Genomic DNA, 23,728 nt, shown 5'->3' on the forward strand with positions numbered 1-23,728 from the left:
ACGCCCAATTTTTCAGTTTTTTATTTGTTAAAAAAGTTTGAAATATCCAATAAATTTCGTTCCACTTCATGATTGTGTCCCACTTGTTGTTGATTCTTCACAAAAAATTACAGTTTTATATCTTTATGTTTGAAGCCTGAAATGTGGCAAAAGGTCGCAAAGTTCAAGGGGGCCAAATACTTTCGCAAGGCACTGTAGATAGGATGCATTTATTCACACATTGTTATGTATAGCATTTTGTCACCCATCTTGCAGAAGAATGATATCCATAGAACACATTTGCGGCATTAGTAACAGTAGCTACCTTTCATCAGTATATTCAAGACATAAGCATTTGCACTTGGCACTTTATCTTTATATTTGCATATCATGGAGCAGCGCTGATACCTATACAGTTAACATTAAAAGTAAAAACAACTCTATTTATCCTTTTATATAGAATTTACTTTTTTTTTTTTCTGTTTAGGTGGACTGAAGAATCGATTTATTTATTTATTCATTTTTTGTCATGTTGGTCTTCAGAAGTACAACTAAGTGTTGGTCTTCATAAGTACAAGTAAGTCCCACAGGAAACAAGCCATATCGGTGTTTTAAGGAACTGAAAGTCTTTATTGCAGATCACTGGTGGATGCTCTTTAACATCGATCAGGCTTCAGAGGACAACCAGTGTTCTGGAATTGACCATATCTTTACAGCCCATTTATACATAAGAGAAATCATTTCAAAAGCTATTTCTTGTTTGGAATATGACAAAAGGTTTTACCAAAAAGGCAAACGTACCCAGACACCAGAAGGTTTACAGTGGAGAGAAACCATTTCAGTGTTCTGAATGTGACAGCTTTTAAAATGAAGTCAAATCTTCGCACACACAAGACAGTCCACACTGGAGAGAAGTTGTATCCATGTTCTGAATGTGACAAATCTTTTACAACCAATGGTATACTTACCATACACAAAATGATTCACACTGGAGAGAAGCCATTTCAGTGTTCTGAATGTGACAAAGCTTTTATTACGAAGGCAGATCTGATTAGACACCAGGGGGTTCACACTGGAGAGAAGCCATATCAGTGTTCTGAATGTGACAAAACTTTCAAATATAAGGAAGGCCTTAATGTACATAGGAGTATTCACACTGGAAAGAATCCATTTCAGTGCTCCAAATGTGACAAATCTTATCCACGGAAGGTACAGCTTATTGCACACCAGTGGGTTCACACTGGAGAGAAGCCATTTCAATGTTCTGAATGTGATAACGCTTTTACAACAAAATCAGGTCTTACCATACATAGGATGATTCACACTGGAGAGAAGCCATATGAGTGTTCCGAATGTGATAAAGCTTTTAAACTTAAGTCACAACTTATTTCACACCAGAAGATTCACACTGGAGAGAAGCTGTTTCAGTGTTCTGAATGTGTCAAAGCTTTTGCAACCAAGCAACAGCTTATCGAACATGAGAGGGTTCACACTGGAGAGAAGCCGTATCAGTGTTCTGAATGTGGCAAAGCTTTTGCAATCAAGAAACTGCTTATCCAACACCAGAGGATTCACACTGGAGAGAAGCCGTATCAGTGTAATGAATGTGGCAAAGCTTTTACACTGAAGCCAGCTCTTACCAGACACCAGAGAATTCACATTGGAGAGAAGCCATATCAATGTTCTGTATGTGGTAAAGCTTTTAGACATACTGAAAGCCTTATCACACATCAGAAAATTCACACAGGAAAGAAGCCACATCAGTGTTCTGTATGTAACATGACTTTTGCATTGAACTCAGAGCTTGCCATTCACCAGATACTTCACACTGGAGAGAAGCCATATCATTGTTCTGAATGCGATAAAGCTTTTTCACATAAGTCAAAGCTTTTCAGACACCAGAAGTTTCACACTGGAGAGAAGCCATTTCAGTGTTCAGAATGTGACAAAGCTTTTGTAGTGAAATCTTTGCTTATCATACATGAGAGGATTCACACTGGAGAAAAGCCATATCAGTGTTCTGAGTGTGACAACGCTTTTACCCGCAAGAAGGTGTTTATCAGACACCAGAGGCTTCACTCTGGAGAGAAGCCATATCAATGCTCTGAGTGTGACAAAGCTTTTACAATGCGGCCAGAGTTTATCAGTCACAAGATGGTTCACACTGGAGAGAAGCCTTATCAATGTTCTGAGTGTGGTAAAGATTTTTCACATAAGCAAGGCCTTATCAGACACCAGATAATTCACTCTGGAGAGAAGCCATTTCAATGTTCAGAATGTGATAAAGCTTTTAAACATAAGGAAAGCCTTATTGTACACCAGAAGGCTCACAGGGGAGAGAAGCCATATCAGTGTTCTGAATGTGGCAAAGCTTTTACAGTGAATAAAGATCTTATCAAACATCAAAGGACTCACACCGGAGAGAAGCCTTATGAGTGTTCCGAATGTGATAAAGCTTTTTCACAGAAGGCAGGTCTTATCATACACCAGAGAGTCCACACTGGAGAGAAGCCGTTTCAGTGTTCAGAATGCGACAAAGCTTTTGCAGTGAAGTCTTTGCTTATCATACATGAGAGGATTCACACTGGAGAGAAGCCATATCAGTGTTCTGAGTGTGACAAAGCTTTTACCTGCAAGAAGGTGTTTATCAGACACCAGAGGCTTCACTCTGGAGAGAAGCCATATCAATGCTCTGAGTGTGACAAAGCTTTTACAATGCGGCCAGAGTTTATCAGTCACAAGATGGTTCACACTGGAGAGAAGCCTTATCAATGTTCTGAGTGTGGTAAAGATTTTTCACGTAAGCAAGGCCTTATCAGACACCAGGTAATTCACTCTGGAGAGAAGCCATTTCAATGTTCAGAATGTGATAAAGCTTTCAAACATAAGGAAAACTTTATTATACACCAGAAGGCTCACAAGGGAGAGAAGCCATATCAGTGTTCTGAATGTGGCAAAGCTTTTACACTGAATAAAGATCTTATCAGACATCAAAGGACTCACACCGGAGAGAAGCCTTATGAGTGTTCTGAATGTGAAAAAGCTTTTTCACAGAAGGCAGGTCTTATCATACACCAGAGAGTCCACACTGGAGAGAAGCCAGAATGAGACAAAGCTTTTATGATTAATGCAGTGCTAATCAAACACCAAAGGATTCACAAGCTTCAGCTGCAGTGAGGCCACAATTAAAGAAAAGGGTTGCGGGTGTCTCTTTATGTTTACGCTTCATGTCATTTCACAAATTAGTGAAAAATGATAATGCTACTTTTAAAACCAAACTAAAAACTGCAAGAGATCTCAACTTACAAAGTGCTTTAGTGTTTGATCATATTCCTACAATTTGGGGTTAAACCCTCTTTATTGACTCTTAAGTGGACAGAGCTCTTTTATTTTTTTGGAAAAACAAAATTTGATCCTAGAAATGTTATGATGTTAGCCCTAAGGTGTAACTGTGGGTAAAATCAATAATTACATAAATATTGAAATATGGCATTTAACTATTTTAGTCCCCTGGCCTTAACCCTATCCTACTTAACCCCTTGAGTCCCAGAAATGTTTTTTCTATTTTTGGGAATGTCTCAGTTCTGTGCATTATTCCTTTAGAAATTATAGTCAATCCAAATTGAATTATACTTCAGTTTTGCAGGACAGATAGCGCTTTTAATTTGGCAGGGAATTCGGATACATATATTTTCATTTCTTTTGGCTTTTATTAGGAATAAATAGTAAAAATTAAAATAAAAATAAAAAAAATAAGCATTTTTTGTTGTATTTTTTCCTAATGCCGCATTTAGGTAATTTATGCACCCCTAATTTTTTTATTTCAAAATATAATCAACAAAGTACACTGATAAAAATGAGATCACAATAGTGTGACTTTTATGTAATGTAGCGGAATGGTAAAGCTCATAGTGATAGTCCACGTTTTACTTTAGGAGAGCTTCATTCCCTTGTTTTAATATACTTTATTTTCTCTTGATGGGTCTGAAATTGGTCGTTGAAGATCAGATCCAGACCCACACAGGCATCTATGCAGCAGCAGATCACTTCCAACAGTGATCTATTGCTGTCTGCAACCAGTATCTCTAGAGTGGATATGTTTTTTATACAGCAAACTCTTCATAAATGGGATGGGGAATGATGCGTAAGATGACTCAGTGTACTGAAGTCATGGAGCAAATAATCAGTGAAACCATTGATGATATAGCAGATCTGACAGCGGAAGTGACTCAAACACCTAAGGCCAGCCTTACACGCTTCAAATCTTGGTCGTTTCAGCAGGAATGGCAGAGATTTGAACCGTTAAAGGGTAGGCAAAATGTACCAAGTTAATCGATTTTAATCAACTTGGGTACTACCCGTCTGCTGGATTCTCTTACGATTATCAATAGCTATAGCCACATCCGATCATCACTGTCTTCTCCCTCCATATATTTACACAGTTAATTCAGAAGAAGGGAAAAAAAATAAAGCATGATCCAATTTGCTCCAGCAAGGGAAAAATTCCTTCCTGATCCCCCAAGAGGATATTTCCTGGATCAACTTTTACCTATAAAGGTTAGTATTCAGTTATACTATGTACATTTAGGAAAGAATCCAGGCCCTTTTTAAAGCAATCTGCTGAGCTGGCCAGAACCACCTTGAGGGAGTCTATTCCACATTTTCAGAGCTCTTTCCACAAACCTTATTATGGTGGGAATTTTTTCAGAACTTGAGCAGGCAGAAACTGGAGCATCTTTGAATGGCTATCAGTCTGCTTCCATTCTCATCTTGTTCAGTTAGGCCCCTTTCACACACTCCGTCCGTTTTTCTCAGCGGGGGATCGATCCGCCTATCCCCCCGCTGAGCAGGAGGATGACAGCTGTGTCTCTGCGCTGTGTGCGGAGACATAGCTGTTAGTTCCCCATGCATCTCTATGGGGGAAATCGGATGGGATGCTGATCACAGGTTCTCTTTAGGGTACAAACCCGATTCCAAAAAAGTTGGGACACCGTACAAATTGTAAATAAAAACAGAATGCAATGATGTGGAAGTTTCAAATTTCAATATTGTATTCAGAATACAACATAGATGACATATCAAATGTTTAAACTGAGAAAATGTATCATTTTAAGGGAAAAAAAATAGATTTTAAATTTTATGGCATCAACACATCTCAAAAAAGTTGGGACAAGGCCATGTTTACCACTGTGTGGCATCCCCTCTCCATTTTATAACAGTCTGCTAATGTCTGGGGACTAAGGAGGCAAGTTGCTCAAGTTTAGGAATAGGAATGTTGTCCCATTCTTGTCTAATACAGGCTTCTAGTTGCTCAACTGTCTCAGGTCTTCTTTGTTGCATCTTCCTCTTTATGATGCGCCAAATTTTTCTATGGGTGAAAGGTCTGGACTGCAGGCTGGCCATTTCAGTACCCGGATCCTTCTTCTACGCAGCCATGATGTTGTAATTGATGCAGTATGTGGTCTGGCATTGTCATGTTGGAAAATGCAAGGTCTTCTCTGCAAGACACGACGTCTGGATGGGAGCATATGTTGTTCTAGAACTTGGATATACCTTTCAGCATTGATGGTGCCTTTCCAGATGTGTAAGCTGCCCATGCCACACGCACTCATTCAACCCCATACCATCAGAGAAGCAGGCTTCTGAACTGAGCGCTGATAACAACTTGGGTTGTCCTTGTCCTCTTTAGTCCGGATGACATGGCGTTCCAGTTTTCCAAAAAGAACTCAAATTTTGATTTGTCTGACCACAAAACAGTTTTCCACTTTGCCACAGTCCATTTTAAATGAGCCTTGGCCCAGAGAAAACGCCTGCACTTCTGGATCATATTTAGATTTGGCTTATTTTTTGGCCTATAGAGTTTTAGCTTGCAACGGCGAATGGCACGGTGGATTGTGTTCACCGACAATGTTTTCTGGAAGTATTCCTGAGCCCATGTTGTGATTTCCATTACAGTAGCATTCCTGTATGTGATGCAGTGCCGTCTAAGGGCCCGAAGATCACGGGCATCCAATATGGTTTTCCGGCCTTGACCCTTACGCACAGAGATTGTTCCAGATTCTCTGAATCTTTGGATGATATTATGCACTGTAGATGATGATAACTTCAAACTCTGCAATTTTTCTCTGAGAAACTCCTTTCTGATATTGCTCCACTATTTTTCGCCGCAGAATTGGGGGAATTGGTGATCCTCTGCACATCTTGACTTCTGAGGGACACTGCCACTCTGAGAGGCTCTTTTTATACCCAATCATGTTGCCAATTGACCTAATAAGTTGCAAATTGCTCCTCTAGCTGTTCCTTATATGTACATTTAACATTTCCAGCCTCTTATTGCTACCTGTGAAACTGAGAGGACCCTGCGCTTATGGAAAAAGTGCTTGAGTGCAACAATATACTAGTGAAATGTGTAAAAAGCTGCTAGCTGCAGTGTAAAAGTGCTGGGTGCTCTTTTAAAATGTGTAAAACTGTGATTTGCAGCGCTGCTTAAATTGGTTTATAAATATATCAAAAATTCATATAAAATAATTGAATAATGAAATACTTCATATAAATTAAATAATACAATACATAAAACTCATAAAGTGCTGTAGTATTAGTGAAAATAAATAAATGACTCAGTGTCCATTATATCATCGTGTTGCCGTGATGAATCTTTTCACTTGAAATCATACAGGTGCTAAAGTGCTTGATTTGTGCTTTGTTCGGGGTCTCCCCCTTTGGTTATCTACTCACCGCTAGATGGTAGTTTTCAGGCATGTAAGGATAGTTTTGCCCTGCTTCTCCGCTTGATGTGTAATTATTGCTGTGAGTATTGATTCCTCCCCGATGTCCTCATGAAAAGAAAGTCATTCATGGTGAAGATCGTTTAAAAAGGGGGTGTTTATTGGAAAAACAATGGGAATATACTCACAAACATAGTACAATGTCATGCAAAAAAATGAATGAATGAAGAGAGCGGCTCGGCGGCTGGCTGCTCCCGCAGCATCCACTACACCGGCCGGAGGTCACGTGATACGCTCGACCAATCACTAGACGCGTTTCGATGTGTAACACATCGTCCTCTGTAGCTGACTTGCAGAGCGTGCCACTGTGTTAAATATGTTAGGATTGCCACTCCTACTTTGTATTTGGTTTGTGTCTGGTTTGTAAACCGATACATTCACTTTCCAACCCAGACCGCTCTTGGTCTATGTTGTATTGGAGTGGTGATTGTAAACATTCCTTAAGATTTCGCTACATTACTTTGTTAAAAACAATTTACGGACACTCAGTGGTGCCTTCTCCTAGTGGGTTTTGTATCTATAAAACTGGTGATTAATTCTAGCCCACACATCTTGCGATTGCTCATGAGCGATTCTACTAAATCTATAATTATATACATACAATCCAAAATTATTAAGATAAATAACGTACATAAAATCCATGATTATATACATGAAATTCAAAATTGTAGAGTTTTAAGATCACTGATTACTAGCTGGAATAAAAGTTTTTTATGCATTCGGTAAAAATTGTGTTATATGAAAATGATCAATAATATATATTAAATGACAATATAGTTATGCTCCTATTACGTATTTACATCTACAAAATCTGCATATAGTGACAATTATCCAAAAAATGTAAAAAATATAAAAAGTTATACTTCATTCTTCATTCATTCATTTTTTTGCATGACATTGTACTATGTTTGTGAGTATATTCCCATTGTTTTTCCAATAAACACCCCCTTTTTAAACGATCTTCACCATGAATGACTTTCTTTTCATGAGGACATCGGGGAGGAATCAATACTCACAGCAATAATTACACATCAAGCGGAGAAGCAGGGCAAAACTATCCTTACATGCCTGAAAACTACCATCTAGCGGTGAGTAGATAACCAAAGGGGGAGACCCCGAACAAAGCACAAATCAAGCACTTTAGCACCTGTATGATTTCAAGTGAAAAGATTCATCACGGCAACACGATGATATAATGGACACTGAGTCATTTATTTGTCTTATTGCTACCTGTCCCAACTTTTTTGGAATGTGTAGCTCTCATGAAATCCAAAATGAGCCAATATTTGGCATGAGATTTTAAAATTTCTCACTTTCAAGATTTGATATGTTATCTATATTATATTGTGAATAAAATATAAGTTTAGGAGATTTGTAAATTATTCCATTCCTTATTTACTCACAATTTGTACAGTGTCCCAACTTTTTTGGAATTGGGTTTGTAATATAATAGGTCTATTAGACCCCTACTGTCACCTGTGGCCCCCAAAAAATTATGGTCAAGGACAGCTTATGCTCCATTAGCTTCTTCCCTGGACACAGCAGCTGGTCACTGATAATGCTGAACCAAGAGTAATGACATAAGTGGGTTTGGCTGGTAGTAATGAAGGGTGTGTCATATGTTAATCGGTTTCTTAGCATAGATGATATAAATATATCCTTGAAATATAAACAATATATCTCTTTTTTTCTGTTGTTAAAATGCCACATATATACATTTTAATAAACTTGGATTATATTTTCACCGCTCAACACCATGGTCTGCTTTCTTCTACAACACATCCACAACACATCCACCCAAACAGGGCCAGATTAACGTAGGGGCTATTGGAGCTGCAGCTCCAGGCCCCTACCTTTATATAGGCCCCGGGTTGGCCATATTCACTGTTACCGCTCTTCTGTCACTTGTAAACACAGAAGTCTGGCTTCTATGCTCGCTTCCCCAGGCAGCTCCCTCAGAACCTCCCCACACAGCACGAAGGCTGGACAAGGAGGGACAGTTGCCGATGCATGGATGTGTTTATGGGCTTCAGAGACAGCATCCCATGTTGAATTAGGCATGCATGGCTGCACCCTTCCTCCTCTGGGTGCATGCCAAGGCACGGCCCTTAAGGCCCTTCAAAATCCTCAGCACCAAGCCCATGATGCTCTTAATCCGGCCCTGCACCCAAAACATCATATTTTAGATAAAGTAGTCTGATGGAATGGATCGCAAGCTGACTGTACACTAAGAAGCAATGCTACCTATTTAAATATTACCTCTGGCCTTCCCTTTAGTCTTGCACAATTGTACTGGTTCTTCTTCTGTACTGAAATGGCTTACTCAGATTTCACTGCACACTGAGTTTCTCCACAATGTGCATTAGAAGCTGAAGCAAGTCAGGTAGGGCCCACCCTTATTTCCTGGCTGGAGCAAGTCCAACATCATCTAGCCTCTTCCTCCCCAAACTGACTGACCCTGGCCCACCACTTTCATTAATTAGGTTTCAGTTCTTTTAATCATGGAGCCTCGGAATGATATTTGGAGGGTACCCTAGCCTTGGCTAAATTTAGTGTTATAGCTGAGCTGTACGCAGTTGAGCTGCTCTCTATTTTTTTAGGTCTGCTGGGGTTTTTTCCTTAAACATGGTGGTTGATTGCTCCTGTCTGCTGCTGGAAAAAGCTTCTAGCAATGGTGTAGGGGGACCAATCACTGGGGTTGTGAATGTTTATTGGACCTTAGCTAATCCCTGAGTGGTTTTAACTGAATGTGTGGCTGGGGAGAAGATAAATATTTGGGAGGTTCTGATGAGAACTCTCTCTCCCCTGGGGCTTCTCCCCAGGAATGTGTATTTTAGAGAAACTATTACTAGGCCTCCGCAGGTTCCATATGCTGGAGGCCTTAGGAAATGCACCTGTTGAAGCTGGGCTGGAGAAGGAAACCATCACGGAATAACGTTGCAGGGGAACTTGGCAGAAGCTGCTGCCTAAACATTGTGAGTAGAACATTTCACCTATAGCTGCAGGTACTGAGGTACTCATCGAGGGCTAAATGCCAGGAGGTGTTATAGAAGGACTGTGACTGCTTTCACAGGGTCATGGATTTACTTGGCTGTGCCCTCTCCATCAGCATTAGTTTTGAGCCTGCTGCTGAAGGGCCGGCTATTGGTGAATTATTATTTTTCATGAAACTGTCCTCCAAGATTTGTGTGCCCTGGATATCCTGCACCCTCAACCCTCCTCTCTGCATTTTTGTCTGACACCCGTAATAAACCTTAAAAAAGACCTCTAGATGGAGCCGGAGAATTTTGGTGTGCTATTATGACTGGAAACCTTGCAAGCAGCCTTTTACAGGTAAAAGGGACCCAATTAATTTCCAAAGGCCCTTCTGGGGTCATTGCTATACTAGGGTGGTTTGCATACATGTCAACTTGCCTAAGTATGTCCATCCATTCCTTTAGACTGACATTCACCCATCAAGGCATTTTGCTAATTGCATATCTCCTCCCTAGAGCCAGCCCGCATTACCAACATAAATACATATAAGTATGTGTGTATATATACCCCTATACAGAAGTTCAGATGTCATGCCTGCCTCCAAAGACCCCAAAAAAATGCCCAAAAAAAAAGCCTGCAATAACACACCTGGGCGTTTTTTTTGGTGCAGGCATTTTTTGGGCATTTTTTGGGGGTCTTTGGAGGCAGGCAAAACATCTGAACTTGTGTATAGGGGTATATATACACACATACTTATATGTATTTTTACACTTACACATATATAGGTGTGATAGGAGTGGAGCCATATTGGTGTTAATTATTTAATTAGCGCAAGCATAGATTTCTGCTACTATCACACCTATATATGTCTAGGTGTATATATACATATAAGTATGTGTGTATATATACCCCTATACACAAGTTCAGATGTTTTGCCTGCCTCCAAAGACCCCAAAAAATGCCCAAAAAAACACTTGCTACTAAACCTGCAAGGTGTGAAAATAGCGGAGCCATATCCCTGTTCTATATTAATTCTAATAAAAATGATCTTTTTTTCTGGTTCTGGACATGCTACAGAGCTGAAACTTCACAGGTACACTTTTAGACCCCCCAGACACTAAATCCAAAGTCAAAATCAAAAATCTATTTTTTTTTTTTTAATTTTTTCAATAATTGGCTCTCTATCAAAAATTACAATTTTTAAGAACTTTTTTTTGTGTGATTAATAGTCCCTGGGGCATGACCCAGAACCCTAGGCACTTTTTAGGGGCATTTGTTGGATTTTATGGCTTCAAAATGGTGTTTTTTGATTACCGAAGTTTGGGTCCCATTGATTTCAATGGGGTTCTGAAATCCGGGCCGTACTTTCGGGAAGTTCGGATGTTTTGGCCGAACCGAACTTTTGAAAAGTTCGATCATCCCTACACATGATATCTGTGATCAATTCAGGGAGAAGGACGGACGGCTTTGTTCACCTTCGGGAGATCTCGGGTGGCCGGCAGCCATCGGGTGGCCGACGTTCACACGCGCTGGCTCCCCAGGGAACGAGCGGGGGCGGGAGCGCGCCTCAGGCGGCGCGCGATCGCCCCCTAGCTCCTCCCAGGCGAGCCCCGTACATGTACGGCACTTTGCCTGGGAGCGCCAGACTGCCGCCGTACATTAACGGCGGGCAGACGGCAAGTGGTTAAGGTAGCTGGTAATCTGACAAGTTGCTGGCTTGGGAGACAACATCCTAGAGATTTAGGTTTTTCTCCAAGGCTTAGGTCAGAAGGTTATCTTTGAGAAAATAGTGGAATTAAATGACATTTCCCAAACTTTAATACAGGCCAACAGCGCCCCCTTTTTATGATGGCGAGGTAGAGGTATTTGGTAAAATGATGCCCCATCTGACGTGTTATCACCAGGAAAACAAAATCCACACCTACATTCCCTGAGGATTTTGGTTTAATGTAAGTTGAGAGAATTGAAAAGATAGATAGAGAATTGGAAAGATCGAGAGAGAGGAAGGAACAGGAGTACTCTGAGGAGGATCTGACACTGGTTGGAGACATTTGAAGCTGATGGCAGGCTATTTAAGGGAACTGAGACATCAAAGTGACATCCCAGGCAACAGACATTGAAGTTTTTGGTAAAGTATAAAATAGAATTTTTGTAAGAACTTACCGTCAAATTATTTTCTCTGAGTCCTCTAACAGTCTCCGCCCACTCATACAGTCTCCACGATTGGGTATTGGCACCCTCTGCAGGAGCAAGCTAGGCAGCATTAAATAGCAAAAAACATTTACATACATACAGACACACCTCCAGGGGGCCGTCCCTCCAGCCAATATCCCCAGCTAGTGACCACTCCTTCCTCAGTTCTGTAGCAAGCAGTCCAAGGAAACCATCAACCATCATCGCTTACCCGACAGGGGGGGGGGGGGGGCTCATCATCAAGATTTAAAGTCTCCTTTATGGAGCTAAGAAGTGCGTCCACCGCAGCGCGGTCTCGTGCTGTCCCAGAGGACGAGTCCTCCTCCTCCACATCTGACTGAGAGGACAGGGGCCCCTCGAGGGGGGCGTTGTCCGTGGCAACCAATTCAGGCTCTGAATCAGAAGACTGAGAGGGCATAGGCTGTTGTTCAGAAACTTGTGCAGACATCAGCAGATCCACTTTGGATGCTAAAGTCGCAATTGCAGCAGAAAAAGAGGCCATGGAGGGAGATTCAGAAGTACCAACCAGGTCTGTGGAGAATTTGCTATCCTGGGACTCCATAATAGCAATGTGCAAATTCAGTGACGCTGGCCCTTTAAAAAGGCGGACCCCCACCGCAAACTGCACCGCTTGTGGAGACCCTTTTGCACAGCTAAAGTCACCAGAAGAAAAAGTGCTAGCAGGAAAAAAGCCAGAGAAAACAGTAAAAATTGCCCCACAATGTCTGTACCTGCCACGCTGCTGCAGATAAGCTGAGGTAATCCTCACGCCCCTAGAGGCCAAAGCCAGCCCTGAGCCACAAAAAAATGGTGCCTAATATCAGTCAATGGAGAAAAGCACTGAGAAAATGGCCGCTGACCTTACAAGGCATTCGCCCATGAAGGAATACTGTATATGTAACTCCATTTTGTATATAACCATCTGTCCCCATTTCACGGTATTTGAGTTACACGTAGTAGTGTTTGAGTTACAGGTAGCACTTAGTGACTTATCGAAACTCAAGGTCCATCTTTGAGATAAATGCTCTTTATCTAGTTTCTATATGATCTCAGCTAAATTTCACCCTTTTTACTAATCAATAGAATATGAGTTTTGCTGTTTATGTCCTAATTAGGGAATCCACTGCAACTCTAAGACCCGGTTCACACTACTCCGACTTGGGACGCGACTTGTGCGACCTCAAGTCGCCCCAAGTCGCTTGTCATTACAAATTCAATGTAAATGAATGAGAGCCGTCTTAATATGCACTACTGAAGTCGCTCCGACTTGACAAAAGGTTCCTGTACTACTTCAAGGCGACCTCTATCCGACTTGTGCACATAGACTTCAATGGGAGTCGCCTCTAAGTCGGATCCTTATCTACGTTCAAGCGACTGTGATCAGACTTTCCAGGAAGAAGAAAAAGATTACCCCACAGAGAAAGTCGCCTATCATTTAAGTCTCTTCAAAGTAGTGAAAAAGTTGCGCTAAAGTCACGCTAAATTTGCGCTAAAGTCACGCTAAAAAGTCTCGCTAAAAAGTCGCTCCTTCATGGGGCGACTTTCTGGTCGCGGTAGTGGGAACCGGCTCTAAATTTACACTGTTATACAAGCTGTACACTCACTACTTTTCATTGTAGCAAAGTGTCATTTCTTCAGTATTGTCACATGAAAAGATAGAATAAAATATTTACCGAATTGTGAGGGGTGTACTTACTTTTGTGAGATACAGTATAAGGTCTGATTTCAGTTTATAGTAAATGGTGCAGTGGTGATGTATACTTAAAATAAATTAACTTAGTGGAAATGATCTTTATCCCAAATATATTCTTGGCTTCTAGCCAGTTTTGGTGCACGGTGTAACAATTTTTGTCCATGCATTTTTTAAAACATTGAGTTGTGAATATCTGTTGGCTGAGAGAGGTCACATGTCAAATCTGTCAAATTTTGTTTCCATATTTTTTTTGAGCAGGAGAGAAGCTATTAACCACTTCTGGACCAGAAGGATTTTCCCCCTTGATGACCCGGCCATTTTTTGTCATTCGGCACTGCGTTACTTTAACCTCCCTGGAGGTATGATTATGTCAGGAATTACGTACCAAAAGCGTTACAATTTTTTGATATTTATAATTTATTATATATATATATATATATATATATATATATATTCTAAAATATAAATATTATATTAATAATAAATATATTCTAAAATATAAAATATATTCTAAAATATAAATATTATATATATATATATATATATATATATATATATATATATATATATATATATATAATATATATTAATAATATAATTTATAATTTACAATTTATAATATTTGATATTTGTGTTTGTGAAACATTTGAATTTCCCTCCCAGTTCCGCTCCCATGCACCATTGCTGCTGCAGGGAACGGAACCAGGAAGTCATCAGAGTGACGGACGGCACGGCGGGGATCTCGGCGGCGATCACAGCAATGGGAGATCATCGCTGGATCGCCAGGAGAAGGTTAGGAACCCCGCTGCAGGCTCTGCCCATCCACCCCGAGCGTGACTCGGGGATACCGATCCTAGCATGAAAAAACCACCCCGAGTCACGCTCGGGGTTACCACTAAGGGGGTTAACAGACAATTGCGCGGTCGTGCGATGCTGTACCTAAATAAAATTGACATCCTTTTTTCCCCACAAATAGAGCTTTATTTTGGTAGTATTTGATCACCTGTGCGATTTTTATTTTTTTGCGCTATAAACAAAGAGCGACAATTCAAAAAAAAAAAGACAAAAAAAACAATATTTTTCACATTCTGCTATATAACATTCCCCAAAAAAAAAAAAAAATGTAAGCATCAAATTTTTTAATATTTTAGGCCAATTTGTTTTCTGCTACATATTTTTGGTAAAAAAAAAAAAAAATTCGCAATAAGCGTATTTTGATTGGTTTGCGCAAAAGTTATCGCATCTACAAACTATGGCAAAGATTTATGTTATTTTTATTGTTTCTTTTCTTACTAGTAACGGCGGCGATCTGCATTTTTTTTTTTATTTTGCAGGACTGCGACAGATCGGACCCCTAACTGATATTTTTGACACTTTTGGGGGGACCAGTGACATTACTACAGTAATCAGTGCTAAAAATATGCACTGTCACTGTACTAATGACACTGGCAGGGAAGGGGTTAACACTGTGGGTAATCAAGGGGTTAAATGTAAGCCTAGGGAGTGTTTTCTAACTGTATGGGGGCGGGGCTTGTGAAATGATCATAGAGACCTGTGATCCTATATAGAAGGATCATAGGCGCTCTGTGATCATTCCAGAGAGGAGGACGGTCGGCTGTGTTTACAACAGCTGACCGTCCTTCTCTCTCAGCGGGGAGCGATCGGAGCCGCCGACCCCCATGCATCGGAGTCCCCGCTGCTGAGTGCAGGTGGGAGCGTGGCAGCGCGCGCTCGCCCCCTAGCTGCAGGCGCACGACCGACGTTCAGCTACGTTGGTTCGCGCAGGAGGGGCTGCCTGCCGCAGTAAATCTGCGGCGGGCGGTCCGGAAGGGGTTAATTACATTCCAGATGATACGGGTTTTGGTTACATTGATACTCCATAATAATATCCTTTGATTGTATTTTTCACATTACCTCTGTGATACATATTATTGAATTTTGTTCAATTATAATTAATAAATATATATTTTTTTTGCACAAAATTGTATTCCTCTTGTCTTCAGGTTAGCGCCATTAAACGATCTCGGATTTTTGTTGATTTATGGAAATAAGTTGAGAATCTCCTTAATTATAGATCCTTGCTTGTTTTCATAACTAGACACTGTTTATCAGAGCATTATAAACATTCTGATGGGAGTAATTTTGCATTGAAGTCAATGGGATGCAATTTTGCATTGCAGTCAATAGGGGGCGTTTTTGCTTTGCAGTCAATAAGGGGCGCTTTTGCATTGAAGTCAATCAGACACCATTTTGCATTGCAGTTAATAGGGGGTGTTTTTGCATTGAAATCGATGGGATGCGAGTTTGCATTGAAGTCAATCGGATGCGATTTTGCATTGCAGTCAATAGGGGGCGTTTTTACATTTAAGTCAATTGGATGCGATTTTTGCATTGAAGTCAAACTAACAAAATTTTGCATTGAAGTCAATAGGGGACATTTTTGCATTGAAGTCAATGGGATGGGAATTTGCATTGCAGTCAATTGCAGACTTTTTGCATTGAAGTCAATAGGATGCTTTTTTTGCACTGAAGTCAATCAGACACAATTTTGCATTGCAGTCAATAGGGGACGATCTTTGGAGCCCGGGTATCTGCTCAAGAAACGCTGCACCACCAGATACTTTTTGCATTGTCATTGAAGTCAATAGGATGTTTTTTTTTGCATTGAAGTCAATCAGAAGCAATTGTATCATTGCAGTCAATAGGGGGCGTTTTTGCTTTGCAATCAATAAGAGGCGTTTTTGCATTGAAATCGATGGGATGCAATTTTGCATTGAAGTCAATCAGATGCAATTTTGCATTGTAGTCAATAGGGGACGTTTTTCCATTGAAGTCAATTGGATGCAATTTTTACATTGAAGTCAATCGGACGCAATTTTGCACTGCAGTCAATAGGGGGCGTTTTTGCATTGAAGTCAATGGAATGCGTTTTTACATTAACCACTTAAGCCCCGGAAGATTTTACCCCCTTCCTGACCAGGGTTTTTTTTTGCGATTTTTTTACTGCGTGACTTTAATGGACAATTGCGCTGTCGTGCGACGCTGTACCTAAACGAATTTCATGTCCTTTTTTTCCCCACAAACAGAGATTTCTTTTGGTGGTATTTGATCACCTGTGCGATTTTTTGATCATGCGCTATGAACAAAAAAAGAGCGTAAATTTTGCAAAAATAATAATATTTTTCACTTTTTTTTATATGAAATTCCCCCCCAAAAAAATGTAAAAATCTAAATTTTTTAACATTTTCGGCCAATTTGTTTTCTGCTACATATGTTTGGTAAAAAAAATCGCAAAAAGCGTATTTTGATTGGTTTGCGCAAAAGTTATCGCGTTTACTAACAAAGGGAAAGATTTTTGTCATTTTTGGTGGTTTTTTTTTAACGAGTAATGGCGGCGATCTGCGATTTTTTTTTTGCGGTACTGCGACATTGCGGCAGACAGATCGGACCCTTGACTGACATTTTTGACACTTTTGGGGATACCAGTGACATTACTGCAGTAATCAGTGCTATACATATGCACTGTTACTGTAAAAATGACACTGGCAGGGAAGGGGTTAACTTTATTGGACAGGGAGGGGTTAAGTGTGTCCTAGGGGCGTGCTTCTAACTGTAGTGGGACATGGCTACTAGTGTGAAATAAATGTGGGGTGGTTTTGTACCTCCCCTATGTATTAAAAATATTGTATTCTATTGTCTATTCCTATAATAGTCAATCAAAGCTCTGATAAGGTTAATGGAAGGTATACTAACAATGCTAGCCATAAAAATAAACACACTGCTTGAATAAACAAGGATCTAATTTATTATAAAGAAAGTAGAAATGCTAACATAAAACACTAAAGGAATATTACAGAGCATATAAGACAAAACAATTACAGATAATACGTTACATATTAGTCCTCGGGGTCCGATATCTTTCAGCTGGTCTCAAGCACACAGGAAGGAGAAAGAGAGGAGCCCAAGAGCCATGATGGCCCACAGCCAAGAGCCAGCAGCCAAGAGTTAAGAGAGAGAAGCAAGCAATCTGGATTTAAAGCCCACTCAGACACCACCCAGATAAACACCCACTGTCTTCTTGTCCAATGACAATTCGTAAGATGCCCCCCCTTCCTACTCAACAGGAAGTATCTCATCTTTCCAGGAAGCATGTTATATTCTTCCACTAGGGGCGCCATTTGTCCACGAATTACTGTTTTTGACCTGGTTCATCTTTATTCACCGCTGGCCTTTGATGTTGGAATCACCTGCCTAGGAGATCTTATCTGAGGCTCCTCTACACCCATACCTCACAATAGGAGGTTTATGCGAGAACATCCTGTGAGAATAAGAATTCCCATTTATGACTCCTTGCCAGGAATGTCCTGTTGGTCACTTTGCATTCCAGACCAGGTGTAGTTAGATTCAATTATCCAGAAGCATCTGATATCAGAACACGTAAAACTACATGTTGCCTCCAACATATGCCGCTTTGTGCCTGAAGGGCACACACCACCATTCTTCAGAGGCAGCCTTCATAGAACAGCCCATCAATGTCCGGCCTTACGATATGTTGTGCTTCCCAACATGTGCCGCTTTGCCCCTGGGTGAAAAACATCACCCTTCTTCAGAGGCAGCCTCCATAGAACAGTCCATAAATGTCCGTCCTTATGATATGTTGTGCTTCCCAACATAGTGTAAAAACAGAGATCAACGGTCCTACATAGTAGAACCGTCTGATCTCCATTTTTACACAGGGGAGAATGACAGGTGGCTTTGTTTACATAAGCCACCCGCCTTTCTCCCGCTCTGTTAAAAGTGACATACGACATTTAAATTGTATGCACCTGTCATACAAGTGCAGAAAAATTAGGCCTTGGGGGTTGGTAATGACCTAAACCAAAAACATTGTTGGAAGCAAGCAGAATCAAGGAAAATGAATAGGATAGACAGCATAAGCAGTCTTGAAGGGATGGCAGACTCCTAGCAAATTCAATCTGTTACATCAGCATCAGGGGCCTGATAGCTCTTGTTGATCCAGGATTGGTTCATTTTAATGAAAGGCAGCTGGTCAACAGAGTCTGTGGACAGACGCAGTCTTTTGTCCGTCACAAAACCTCCAGCAGCACTGAACGTCCGTTCGGAAAGTACGCTGGAAGCAGGACAGGCCAGTAGCTCCATTGCATATTGAGCAAGTTCTGGCCAGTGGTCCATCCTCAAGACCCAGTAAGCCAGTGGATGCGCAGCTGGAAAGGTCTCCAAGTCTGCTCTTGCGCCTAGATAATCATGCACCATATGATGGAGACGCTGGCGGTGGTTGCTTAAACCTAACAGCCCTGGGTGCTGCTGAGGACAGAAGAACTGTTTAAAGGCATCGGTCAGCCGGCCGCCTTCTCCACTGCTACTCCTTTGGCTGAACGGTGCCTCAGAAACACGTCCGGAGAATGTTGACCTCCCAGGGTCTGGAAAGGCGGTACACACTTTTTTTTCCAAGGCCTCCTCAAGATGTTTCATCCTCTGCTCCCTCTGCGAAGGCAGGATGAGCTCTGCAACTTTACCCTTGTCAATGAAGAAAAAGAATTGGCTGCACTCCAGATGAGGTCAAAATCCAGATTTATTAGCTGGACATCCCAACGTGACAATAGTGACAAGGTAGACGCGTTTCATACACTACAATGTGTGCTTAATCATTAAGCACACATTGTAGTGTGTGAAACGCGTCTACCTTGTCACTATTGTCACGTTGGGATGTCCAGCTAATAAATCAGGATTTTGACCTCATCTGGAGTGCAGCCAATTCTTTTTCTTCATTGAATATCCACGGAGGCGAGCCAGGGCGTGCACTGGTGTGTGTCATCAGGCTTTCATACCACCTTGAGCAGTGAGTTCCTTTTCTTTGATAACTTTACCCTTGTAACATGGATCAAGAAGGATTGCCAACCAGTAACGATCCCTCTCCTTGATAGCACGAATCCTCGGGTCCTTTCGCAGGCTTTGCAGAATCAGGGAGCCCATGCAATGTAAGTTGGAGGAGGCTTGAGCTTCTGAGTCCTCTGGGTCACTAGGGATGACATTGTCAGCAGGAACAACCTCTCCCCAACCATGTACAACTCCTGGGGTTTCTGGGGAATCCAAGCTATCCCTTGAAGACTGCCATATCCTATCCTCTTCCTCTACATCCATGCTGCCAAAATCCTCCTCCTCTTCCTCCTGTGTGTTTTGTGGCCCTGCAGGAATGATATCTTCATAAAGTGGGCCTTGTGAGGAAAGGAAGCTCTCCTTTTCCTCCCGCTGCTCTGCCTCAAGTGCCCTGTCCATGATTCCACGCAGCGTGTGCTCCAGCAGGTAGATTAGCGGGATAGTGTCACTGATGCATGCATTGTCCCGGCTCACCATCCGAGTGGCCTCCTCAAATGGTGACAGGACAATGCATGCATCCTTAATCCAAAGCCACTGGAGTAGCAAAAAAAAGCCAAGCTGCCCTGACCCTGTCCTTGCGTCATACTCACACAGGTACTCATTGATGGCCCTCTGCTGCATGTGCACCCGCTGCAGCATTGCCAACGTTGAGTTCCACCTGGTGGATATGTCACAAATGAGGCGGTTGGTGGGCAGGTTGAATTCCCGTTGAATGTCAGCTAAGCGAGCACTGGCATTGAACGAACAGCGGAAATGGCCACAGACTTTCCTGGCCTGCCTCAGGAGATCTTGGGAGCCCGGGTATCTGCTCAAGAAACGCTGCACCACCAGATTCAGAACATGTGCCAAGCATGGAACATGTGTCAAGTAAAAAAATCAATCTCTCCCTACCTACACAGGAACCTCGCCCTCCCTACACTGCTAGAAATGTCTCTCTGCACTGTCTGAATAAAAAAAAAAAAATGACTGTTCCTGCCTGAATCGCGTGCCTGTCCCTGTCTGATCGCCGCACAATGACACAACACACTGCGGCTGCGCGAGCAGCCCTTTATGTAGTGTGGGCCGTGTACTTGGCCCCTGAGCCATGATTGGATAAAGGCAGCCTGCTTTTAGTCCAATCATGGCAGAGATCATTTGATTGGCCAGAGCATGAAGTCAGGGTGCATGCTTTGGCCAATCACATAATGCGCTGCAAACTCAAATTTCCCGCGAAGAAGCACATTTGTTCGTTATTCGACGAACGATCGAACGAGCGATGTTCGAGTCAAACTTAGCCTTAACTCGAACTCAAAGCTCATCCCTAGTCCCCGTCCCCATCCCTGTCTCTGTACCTATCCCTGTCCCTGTACCTGTCCCCGTCCCTGTACCTATCCCTGTATCTGTCCCCGTACCGGTCTCTGTACCTATCCCTGTCCCTGTACCTGTCCCCGTACCCGTCCCTGTCTCTGTACCTATCCCTGTACATGTCCCTGTCCCCATACCTGTCCCTGTGCCTGTCCCTATCCTTGTCCCTGTACCTTTCCCTGTACCTGTCCCTTTACCTCTTCCTTTACCTGTACCCGTCTCTGTACATGTCCCTGTATCTGTCCCTGTACCTGTCCCTATACCTGTCCCCGTACCCATCTCTGTCTCTGTACCTGTCCCTGTACCTGTCCCTGTCCCCGTACCCATCCCCATGTCTGTCCCTGTATCTGTACCTGTCCTTGTATCTGTACCTGTACCTGTACCTGTTCCCGTCCCCATCCCCGTACCCGTCCCTGTCTCTTTACCTGTCCCTGTGCCTTTCTCCGTCCCCGTATGCATCCCTGTCCCTGTACCTTTCCCTGTACCTCTGCCTGTCATTGTCCTTGCCCCTGTACCTGTCCCCGTACCCATACCCTTCTCTGTACCTGTACCTGTCCCTATACCTGTCCCTATACCTGTCCCTGTACCTGTCTCTGTCCCTGTCTCCGTACCCATCCCCGTCCCTGTCCCTATATCTGTACCTGTACCTGTCCCTGTCCCTGTACCAATCCCATCCCTGTCCACATCCCTGTACCTGTCCCCATCCCTGTACCTGTCCCTGTACCCGTCCCTGTACCTGTCCCTATACCTGTCCCCGTACCCGTCTCTGTACCTTTCCCTGTATCTGTACCTGTCTCTGTACCTGTTCCTGTCTTTGTACCTATATCTGTACCTGTCCTTGTCCCCGTACCCATCCTCGTCCCTGTCCCCGTCCCTGTATCTGTACCTGTCCATGTACCTGCACCTTTCCCTGTACCTGTACCTCTGCCTGTCACTGTCCTTGCCCCTGTACCTGTCCCCGTACCCGTAACCTTCTCTGTACCTGTACCTGTCCCTGTGTCCGTACCCATCCCCGTCCCAGTCCCTGTATCTGTACCTGTCCCTGTCCCTGTCCTGTCCCCATCCCTGTCCCTGTACCCGTCCCTATACCCGTCCCTCTACCTGTCCCTATACCTGTCCCTGTACCCGTCTTTGTACCTGTCTCTGTACCTGTTCCTGTCTCTGTCTCTGTACCCATCCCCGTCCCTGTCCCTATATCTGTACCTGTCCGTGTCCCTGTCCCAATCCCATCCCTGTCCACATCCCTGTAACTGTCCCCATCCCTGTACCTGTCCATGTACCCGTCCCTGTACCTGTCCCTATACCTGTCCCCGTACCCGTCTCTGTACCTGTCCCTGTATCTGTACCTGTCTCTGTACCTGTTCCTGTCTTTGTACCTATATCTGTACCTGTCCTTGTCCCCGTACCCATCCTCGTCCCTGTACCTGTCCCCGTCCCTGTATCTGTACCTGTCCCTGTACCTGCACCTTTCCCTGTACCTGTACCTCTGCCTGTCACTGTCCTTGCCCCTGTACCTGTCCCCGTATCCGTAACCTTCTCTGTACCTGTCCCTGTACCTGTCCCTGTCCCTGTCTCCGTACCCATCCCTGTCCCGGTCCCTGTATCTGTACCTGTCCCTGTCCTGTCCCCATCCCTGTCCCTGTACCCGTCCCTATACCCGTCCCTCTACCTGTCCCTATACCTGTCCCCGTACCCATCTTTGTACCTGTCTCTGTACCTGTTCCTGTCCCTGTCTCTGTACCTATATCTGTAACTGTCCTTGGCCCCGTACCCGTCCCTGTACCTGTCCCAGTCCCCGTCCCTGTATCTGTCCCTTGATCTGTACCTGTCCCTGTACATTGGCTTGGAGAAGTGGTTGTAGAGGGATGATCTGCAGCTGCAGGCATCACCCCGGTACCGTTCTTTAGAGCCGATGGTCGGCTTTCATGAGATAACAGCCAATATGGCTCAGCAGCCGCTTGGCCATTATCCCAGAGAGTGGGAGGGGACATCCCCCCTCCTCCCGCCGCCTTCCGTGGCTCTGCCATCCCACCAGGAGACCCGAACAATCAGTCCAAACATCGGTTGGCTGGTTGGAGTCCCAAAAAAAGCCGGATTCGGCTTTGATTGGGTCTCCAATGTAGTAACCCAGAAGAGGCGTAATGACGTCACTTACGGGTTACTCAGCTGCTAATGGCGCCGATTTAAAAAAAAATAAAAATAAAAACTGTCAGTATTCAAAAATGCAGATTTTGGCATTTTGAATACATTGAAGTGCGGGGGAGGGGTTTGGTGTCTTTTAGACCCCCGATCCCTCCATAAAGAGTACCTGTCACTGCCTATTACTGTCACAAGGGATGTTTACATTGCTTTTAACAGCAATAAAAGTCATTAGATTTTTATTAATTAACCAGTGCTAAATATAAAAAAATAAATAAAATAAATAGGGAGTTTTTTATTTTTTTTTTAAAGCACCCCCGTCGGCCTGAGCTCACGCACAGAAGAAAACTCATACGTAAGTCGCGTCCGCAAATTAAAATGGTGTTCCAACCACACATGTGAGGTATCACCGTGATCGCCAGAGCAATAATTCTAGAAAAAGACCTCCTCTGTAACTACAAACTGTTAACCGTTAAAAATGTTTAAAGCGTCACCTATGGAGATTTTTATGTACCGTAGTTTGTCGCCATTCCACGAGTGTGTGCAATTTAAAACCGTAACATGTTGGGTATCTATTTACTCGGTGTGACATCATCTTTCACAATATACAAAAAGATTGGGCTAACTTTACTGTTTAGTTTTTTTTTTAGATGCAGTGAAATGTATTTTTTGTGTCCAAAAAAATTGCATTTGAAAGACCCCTACGCAAATACCACGTGAA

At 42.8% G+C, this 23,728-nt stretch overlaps 1 protein-coding gene across 1 annotated transcript in view; it reads left to right on the forward strand.

The window, feature by feature from the left end:
• Positions 1-1,150: 1,150 nt before the first annotated feature.
• LOC309548345 (uncharacterized protein) overlaps positions 1,151-23,728 on the forward strand; it is a gene marked incomplete at its 3' end in the record, with an annotated part of 179,444 nt that continues 156,866 nt past the window's right edge. The window contains exon 1 of the mRNA XM_082248282.1: positions 1,151-3,077. Within this exon, the coding sequence (XP_082104408.1) occupies positions 1,294-3,077 (1,784 nt within the window). The 5' untranslated portion in view covers positions 1,151-1,293. The remainder of the gene's footprint in view (positions 3,078-23,728) is intronic.

The sequence above is a fragment of the Pelophylax lessonae genome (genome assembly GCF_965119305.1).
Source record: "Pelophylax lessonae genome assembly, chromosome: 2".
Lineage (NCBI taxonomy): Eukaryota > Metazoa > Chordata > Amphibia > Anura > Ranidae > Pelophylax > Pelophylax lessonae.